Below are 8,284 nucleotides of genomic sequence, written 5' to 3'. Positions count from 1 at the left end.
TAAAGAAACTAACTTTGAATATTTCTAATTAAATTTAAAAATAGAGATCCGAGTCATAGAACAGAACAAGAATAACACCGTACGTTCGCTTCATGCTATTTGTTGAATTGTTTTTTATTTATTAAAAATAGCAATATTATTATAAATTATATAAAAGAAATATTTTATAATTCAGTCCCTGAGAAACGATATCTAAGTTAAAATTACGAAAATTTCTTGCGATTACTTACAGTTTTGATCGCAGCATTGCTGTATGTTTATACAAAGTATCGAATATTTTTGAATTTTGAGAAGTTCTTGAACCTCTCCCATGCAATCCATATCTATTTTACGATTTCATGCAGGCCTCTTCATAAGATCCTTCTTTTGTTGCGCAGTCAACTGCGTGATACCAACGACTTTGGGCATTTCACCCTGAACCAATTCCAGTTTCAACAACGCGTCCAGATTTTGAATATCGTGTTGCGCCTTTCGTAGATTCTGAAGAATTTAGATTTGAAAAAGAGATACTATCCTTAACGATTATTATATCATGAATATATCCAGCTTACCATTCGTAGTTCGTTGTCTACTTGAGGATTCGACTTGGCAAGTTTCTTTTTCTGCGAAAATTCCTGCACGGTGAAGCCAAGAAATTCTTCCAGAATCTGAAAGGATTTCATCTCATGATTTCTCTCTTCATTTCATAATTTCACGATAAATGGCTGCGGTAAGACAGCAGGAGCCTTAAGAAATCGTCCTATCTCACGTACCTCAGAATTGAAGCAGACTTCTACGCTGGAAGTGTGATCCGTGATCAGTGCCGTTGCCGACCAGCATTTACCCCGTTTCGTTAGCGCCGAAGTTATGGTCTTTACTTGACCTCTCACTGTTCTGTATATTTTTTCCGTGATAGGCTCGCGTAACACATCACTCAGGACATCGCAGATTTTGGGAGCAGACAGGGGTTTGAAAAAGTTGGTAATAGGTTTGATCTTTGACATTTGCTGTATTGTTCTCGAAGTGTTCGCCTTTAATAAAATCAGACAAGAGTAAAAGAAAAACATTAATAGTTTTAATTTTAAAAAAGAGAGAAAATATAGGAATCATTCATAGTAAAGAAGACTATTATAAAAATATTATATATCATTATAATATAAATATCATATACCATTGATTTTTCGTTTTGTAACGCTTTCGTGGATATACATTTCTCAACTTCCATCGGAGAGTTACGATTCGTCGATTCCAGCAGTGGCACTATTGGCGCACACGTTTTAATTTTATTTTTTAAAGGATTTCCGCCTTGTTGACTGAAAAATGACATCAAAAGTAAGTAATAAAATACGATAAATATATATCGAAAATAATATAGAAAAAGATTTATAGATAGGAAACCTCTGTGATTCTTTTGTTTTAATTATGACGTTGCAATCATCGAAGTCAAAATCATCATCGGGAAATTCCAAAAAGTTTTGATTCTTATGAGAACTCGTGGGAGGCGGTGATTTGCTACGAAAATTGCACGTGGAAGTTGGCGCATCATCGATTATTATTATTATGTCACTATCGTCAATTTTCTTAGTCTCTATTCGCGATGGGGAATCACTGGGCCTAGAATAATTGCTCGATATAGAAAATTAGAAGATAATACATAGGAAAGTAAATTTTCCATTTAAAAAATTGTGAATTTTGAAACAAATTCTTATATATAGTCAAAAACGATGCTAATTAAAAGATTTCCACCTTATTGACTAAAAAATGACACATAAAGTAAGTAATAAATACGATAAATATATATCGAAAATAATATAGAAAAAGATTTATAGATAGAAAACCTCTGCGATTCTTTTGTTTTAATTATGACGTCGCAAGCATCGAAGTCAAAATCATCATCGGGAAATTCCAAAAAGTTTTGATTCTTATGAGAACTCGTGGGAGGCGGTGATTTGCTACGAAAATTGCACGTGGAAGTTGGCGCATCATCGATTATTATTATGTCACTATCGTCAAATTTCTTAGTCTCTATTCGCGATGGGGAATCACTGGGCCTAGAATAATTGCTCGATATAGAAAATTAGAAGATAATACACAGGAAAGTAAATTTTGTTTCGATCAGAAAAATTGTGAATTTTGAAACAAATTCTTACATAGTTAAAAATGATGCCAATTATTACCTGAATTAAATTCATATTACAAAGCTGATACTTTTTGACTTTAATACTCACCAATTCTCGAAGGGTTCAAAGTCTATATCCTGCAGCGTTTCTTCAATAATCTCATTTGTTTCTTTCCTAGCCGTTTGTCTGTTATTGCGTGTATTTTCAGAGCGTTCTTGAATAGCTTCGATTTCCTGGCTCCGTCGTTCGATCGCTGTCACTGCTTCCAAGTCAATAGCTTCTTCAAAGTCATCGTCGAAAAAATTGTCGTTGTTAGATCTAGATGCTACATTCTGGCTATTATGATTCGTGATCTTAGATGGTCCGTTGTCGTTGTATGGATCAGGGTTTTCTGGTTCTCCCCTGGATGATCGAATAAAATAGAGATCAAGAAGCTAGAGATTAAAACATCAATAATTTAAACTCGGAGAAAATTTCACCGAGTCTTACAGAGCTCTTGCCAGGACATTCTCCGGCGCGTTGGGTTTCAACAGAGAGTCCACTTCCCCGCCAACCTCCTTGTATTTGCTGTCTTCTAGGAGAATAACACCACGTCTGCAGTCAACCGGACCAATTATCATCACCTTGTAGCCAGGGAGCAATGCGCCCTGCAAAAAACATTTGTAAAATTATCATTCTTTAATTTAATAATTTGGATAGAGTAGTCGTTCATTCAAATCGCGCAGCAATAGGAAAAGTCGTACAGTTATTTGTTTGAGTGGAGTGTACTCTATCGCAGTGACATCCTGCACGCCGTCAGTGAGACACAGTTGCATCATTCTTCTGCCCTTGGGCTGCCACTGCTCCGTCTTCTCCTCTTCCTCTAAGGCGACTTCCAGGTTCTGATTGTTAATTTTGCGAATTTCACAAAGCTGCTTGTACTTGGAGCTCGCTATATCATACATCTTGTCTACCTATGCTCACATCGGATGACCTGCATATATGACAATTTGGATCTCTGAGGTAAGAAATATACGTATTACGATGTGACAACATCACAGAGCTCACCTGGAGGATATAAGTACCAGTCAATACAATACGTGTCTGCTGCGCCAGATTCCTTGGCAGACATCCGTTCTCGTTGCTGATCTCCCGCAGGTCACTCAGTTGCCATTGGCCCTCCACAAATTCGAAAATATGCTTGTCTGTCATCTGCAGTGACAATCACAGAAGTTAATTGTCTCAAGTAATTTAGTGAACTGGAATGTTACATATCAGCAACTATAATTATATAAGTTATAGAAAAGTTATGTCAAGAACATTTAAATATAAATTTAAATTCAATGTTATTTAATAATTAAGAGTTTATGTCTTCTCTCTCTCTCTCTCTGCATTTATTTTTGTTTTATTTTTATAAGTTGATTTTTGCACACAATATACAAATATATTTTAAACATTCAACAACGTACAAAAGGAAAAATAATTAAGTATTTTAAAAATATCTTTATAATTTTAATATTTATATCCGTGTAAAGGCTCTGATGAAAATCAAAGAGAGTGTGGAACGGGCTAAGTAAGAGCCAGGCGCTGTTGATAAATTATGATTAATATTTATAACACAGAAATTGATGACATTCATTTGAGCTAAGAATTGGCGAGTTATGACAAAACATTTCTCGTTTATAACATTCCCTTCTCTGAAGGTACAAATTAATCGCAATCATAATATGTTGCTGTTTTATTAATTTTAATTAATGATGATACATGTGAATCGCCAAGATAGCAATTTGCGACGTAAGTACATACGTACCTCATGAGGGTTCTTATCTCCAACAAAAAACTCGACGCAATCTCTTAGCCACGCGTCGTTCATCACATAAAACTTTGCGTTTAGCTGCCCCTTTATCCGTCTCAGTAGGTTTTCATTCATTTTCACGCCTTTGTCTCTTATTCTTTCTTCATGACGAAACCAGACATCATCCGCACAACAATATTGACCAATATTTAACGATACATACCGCACTTAACCATGTGTTTCTGTGCGTGTTTTTGGAAAATTGTGAAGTAATTCTCACAGACATCACAGTGCGCATGCGCGAGGTATGTCCACACGTGATCGAGATCAACATACTCCAACATACTCATGCCACGCTCTGAATGCTCTGATACTGCCCAGAATCCCACCCCGGAGACTCTGGGCCAAAGTTCTCGAGATTCGTACAAATTATTTGTTTTTTTTTTTTACTATTATGTATACAGGTACAACCGTATTGTACGTCATTTACATAAAGCAGGTTAAATTGATTATAAAAGCCCTCTACAGAGTCCTCTTTAGCGACTTTCTGAATAATTAATGAGATTAATTATAATTGATGAAATATATTAATTATAATTATAATTAATTTTGCTTTAACTTCTCTCAAAAGAATAATATTGCTCTACGGTTCATTTTATTATTGCCAGAGAATATAATCTTGGATTTGTTCACTGATTCAATGTAGGTATACGAAATTAATTACAGATTCATATTCTCAATGAATATTGTGGGAATTGGATAAAAGATGCTATTAAATATAACAGTAAATATAATGAATAATACTTTTCTTACTTCCAATATTTTATGAAAAAAGTAAACAAAGTGTTATCAAAAAGTATTATTTTTTAAACAAATATTGTTGCTGAAATATATTAATCTCTAATCGCAATGTCTTCTTGGTATAACAAATGATTTCTTAGCAATGTTTTTCGTGCCAAAAGATTTCAACGTCTAAATGCGTCGTATTTGATTTTAATAAAATCAAAAAAGTAAAATATACATTATTACCTCGTACACAATTGTTATATTATAACGTTATTTATTTATTTTTACAAATATATATACATACATACATATATATTTGTATATGTAATAATCTTTTAGCTGTTACAAACTCCTCTACAAAAATTATATTTTAATAAAAAAGAAAGAGACGAAATATTACGCTACAAATGTTCTTTCGATATTATAGATATTGATACGAATACTTATTTACAAAAATACACTGAAGTATATTTTTTACTTACAATACTGAGAAAGCAAATTAAATGTAAGATACTAAATTTGTTCTTGATTATATATTTTATTGTTTTTCTGATCCAATTGAATTTAATATCGCGATACAAGAATTAATCGTGAAATTTTATCTTAGTTTTAAAATAATCTTCGAATGCTAATAAACGGTAAATATTTATTTTCTATTTATATAATGTACAACTGACTTTTACAGCAAAAGCATTCCGCGAGATTGCACTTTACGATGACGTTACAAATTACATTAATAAAAAAATTCAGTAAGTTCATTGTTAGAGCGGATCTTAACTTTAATTAATTCATTTTATTTTTACATTTCAGGAGAAGCAAGTAATGTTAAATAATCATGTATTTTAATAAATTTTTATGGAAAATGTCTTGTAAAATCGACAATTTTGAAATGCGAAATAAATAGCAAGAGACCAATTGCCTATGAATTCAATGCTTCATAGACAAGTAAGTCAATGTATCCTATAACGTTCTTATGTATCTATTAATTAAAGCCTAAAGCGTGTCACATACAAACTGGCTGCTTGAAATCTAAGAATTTCTTATCTTCCTTATTTGCTCGGGCTGTCAATCGTTTAGAGTTGAGACTTGGAAAATACATGTATTACCATACGGCATCATAATGCTTACGATAGTAATAATGGGAATATATTACATAATTTATAAAACACCTGAATCACAATATACATTAAAGCAATTTGTCATTACTCTCTAAGTCGCGCCAATCTCTGGGTTAGTTCGTCCTGCTCCTGACTCACTGCCGTCGAAGTGCCAATACTGCTGAGCTGACCCGACGGAAGTTCCATGTTCAATTCCAATCTGTACAAAGATAAAGTCGGTCATATTTTATGATAGTATTTTAAATATTTGAAATAATTTGCATTGTGCATATAAAATGAGAATTTCAGCTTTGTCTTAGCCATAGAAAGAACTTGAAATGGTAGATAAGAAATAGATTCTTACCCAGCTTCATCCGCAACCTGCTGCATCAGAGTATCCACGTCGTTCTGCGGTACATTAGTGGTTGTGGTTTGCGACATGGCATTCTCCATGTACGAGCTTTGCACATCCAGATCCTCGAACTGGCTCTCAAACTTGTCCATGAGCCCAGAGATCTTCTCGAGGTTCATCGATTTCATAGCGGCGTCCATAGCTTTGACAACACCAGCCATGGACTGGGTAACTTTGCGAGTTGTCAACGCGGTCTGCACTCTACTAGCCACCGCATCCACCCTGGCGCTCATTCTGAGATAATTCAAGGCCTGGTTCTTCTGTCGAATTGCATTCTCCGCGTGGATGCGAGCGCCTTCCATGTTACCCTTCTGTATCGCCTTCTTGATCTTCGTCTTCTCTATCTTCTCCTCCTTCTCGCATTTCTTTGAATTTCTCTCCAACTCCTTCACCGCAAACTTCAAATTGAACAGGTTCTCTGCGTATTACTGTTAAGGAAAACTGTTCTCGTTTGCACTATGAGCCTTCTGCAATCCTTTGTTTACCAATTAGGAGAAGTTACAGGGCAATATTCATATAATCCGATCTTATATTCAAGATTGTCTCAAGTATGATTTCAAGATGTTCTATAGTCATTTCATTGGTTAAATGGAGTCTTAATATTGCTCAAGACTAGATGATCTTGAATTTAAGATCAAATTATGAATACTACTCACAATCTAATCTACGCAAGTACATCATTAACGAATGTAACAATATATTCTAGAAAATTATAATTTTTAGATTTATCAAAGCATCTTTTGAAGATGTTATCATACATATCGCCTCGAATTTAATTCTATAAGGAAACGTGCTCCTATACCGCTTGTATAACGAGACGTTGATGTATAATTAGAAATTTAAAGGATACTTTCCATCTGAGAGACGGACATGGCTGAATGTTCGGCCCCCGTTGTGATGAGACTGGAATTCTAACCTCAAAGGTAAGCTAATCCGCTTAGATTTAACGCCGTTCCGTGAAAACTGGGGGGGGGGGGAGGATAAATTCGTCACAAACGAGCCACGTGATATTTACAACGGCACGTTATATGCCACGTGAATTTTACGGAAAGCACAAAAAATGCTATCTTCCGATTGACATGACGGAATTCACGGACGACGGACCTGCTCAAGAATACATTACTCATCGGCGGCCTCGGGGCGCCTCGGCACTCATCGTCATGAAGTGTCGTCAGTGTCGTCACGTGGTGTCGTCCAATTGGATTAGTTCGTCGATTTCTACAACAGGTGGCAGCACCATGCCTTTTTTTTTACGCTTGTTTATTCCTTCTTTCTCAATAAAAAATTAAAACAAGCTTATTACGTTTATTTCTGTCAATGCAGATTCTAAGAATTAGAAAAAGATAAACAGTAAAGATAAACCGAGGTTAAAGTTCATCGATAGAAGAAGTTCGTTTCAATGTTATTTATTCTATCAATGCAGATTAACTTTAATCTCGGTTTAATTTAGTTTTTATCTTTTTCTAATTCCTAGAACTAGAAACAGATAAAAAGCAAGTTAAACTGAGAACAAAAGTTAATCTACAGCGGAAATGAGAACATTATCTAAATAACTGTAAATTTTTAAGATTTTAATAGTTTTTAATGTCAAATGTTTATCAGCCAATATACAATTGATAATTAAAAAATTAAATGTATCTTATTAAATAAATAATAAAAGAATGTTAAATTTAGTGTTACGTAATTATTAATTAAAACGAAATTAAATATTTATGATTAAACATTAGCAATTTGAAATCATATTAATCTCGATTTAACTTATTATATTATTATCTTTTTCTAATGCCAAGAATCAGAAAAAGATAAAAACTTTAAACCGAAATTAAAATTAATCTGCATTGATAGAAATAAGGAATTAATTGCCGATTAACTTGTTAAATAATTCCTACGATATTTTACTATCATGAATTATCAATTATTAACGTTGTTCGATACAGAAAGAGAATAAGGAAGATTTTACGAGAGACTGAATTATATAGTTAGGAATTAAGTAAGCGATTCTGTCGATTGGAGTAATCGCCGATTGAGTTAATCGGAGATCGATCAAAGTTACTCCTGCAGAGTTCGCGAAGGTTCAACTGATCAAGAATAGATGATAAAGATATAGAAAAAGGGG

General features: G+C 34.0%; 2 protein-coding genes across 5 annotated transcripts; both read right to left on the bottom strand.

The window, feature by feature from the left end:
* Window positions 1–84: 84 nt before the first annotated feature.
* Window positions 85–4,150, bottom strand: LOC139773902 (recQ-mediated genome instability protein 1). Of its 4 annotated transcripts, XM_071708704.1 has the most exons (11): window positions 3,889–4,150; window positions 3,147–3,290; window positions 2,843–3,052; window positions 2,589–2,746; window positions 2,208–2,501; window positions 1,818–2,030; window positions 1,378–1,593; window positions 1,151–1,292; window positions 753–1,010; window positions 552–647; window positions 85–480 (listed from the first exon to the last, which is right to left on the bottom strand). In XM_071708704.1, the coding sequence occupies exons 1-11, from the start codon at window positions 4,006–4,008 to the stop codon at window positions 337–339; spliced, it is 1,995 nt and encodes a 664-aa protein (XP_071564805.1). In that variant the 5' UTR covers window positions 4,009–4,150; the 3' UTR covers window positions 85–336. The 4 variants fall into 4 exon arrangements, with proteins under 4 accessions (XP_071564805.1, XP_071564807.1, XP_071564806.1 ...); XM_071708706.1 differs by lacking the exon at window positions 1,378–1,593; XM_071708705.1 differs by lacking the exon at window positions 1,818–2,030.
* Window positions 4,151–5,291: 1,141 nt separating this feature from the next.
* On the bottom strand, window positions 5,292–7,327 carry Chmp1 (charged multivesicular body protein 1). Its single transcript, XM_071708733.1, has 3 exons — window positions 7,019–7,327; window positions 6,121–6,586; window positions 5,292–5,976 (listed from the first exon to the last, which is right to left on the bottom strand). The coding sequence occupies exons 1-3, from the start codon at window positions 7,038–7,040 to the stop codon at window positions 5,862–5,864; spliced, it is 603 nt and encodes a 200-aa protein (XP_071564834.1). The 5' UTR covers window positions 7,041–7,327; the 3' UTR covers window positions 5,292–5,861.
* Window positions 7,328–8,284: the final 957 nt, after the last annotated feature.

Source organism: Temnothorax nylanderi, unplaced genomic scaffold, assembly GCF_030848795.1.
Source record: "Temnothorax nylanderi isolate EJ_2023f unplaced genomic scaffold, tnyl_v1.0 TNYL_tig0071_pilon, whole genome shotgun sequence".
NCBI lineage: Eukaryota > Metazoa > Arthropoda > Insecta > Hymenoptera > Formicidae > Temnothorax > Temnothorax nylanderi.
Note: the sequence above shows the minus strand (reverse complement) of the source record. Positions and strands in the feature narration are given on the sequence as shown.

Excerpts from the sequence above, each read along its gene's own strand:
- LOC139773902 (XM_071708704.1), bottom strand. The coding sequence starts at position 4,008 with ATGAATGAAAACCTACTGAGACGGATAAAGGGGCAGCTAAACGCAAAG. Across the intron at positions 2,747-2,842 it reads CTCCACTCAAACAAATAACT|GGCGCATTGCTCCCTGGCTA; the intron begins GTACGACTTTTC and ends TGTTTTTTGCAG. Across the intron at positions 481-551 it reads TAGACAACGAACTACGAATG|AATCTACGAAAGGCGCAACA; the intron begins GTAAGCTGGATA and ends TAAATTCTTCAG.
- Chmp1 (XM_071708733.1), bottom strand. The coding sequence starts at position 7,040 with ATGTCCGTCTCTCAGATGGAAA. Across the intron at positions 6,587-7,018 it reads GTCCGTCTCTCAGATGGAAA|AGAACCTGTTCAATTTGAAG; the intron begins GTATCCTTTAAA and ends AGTAATACGCAG. Across the intron at positions 5,977-6,120 it reads CAGGTTGCGGATGAAGCTGG|ATTGGAATTGAACATGGAAC; the intron begins GTAAGAATCTAT and ends ATCTTTGTACAG.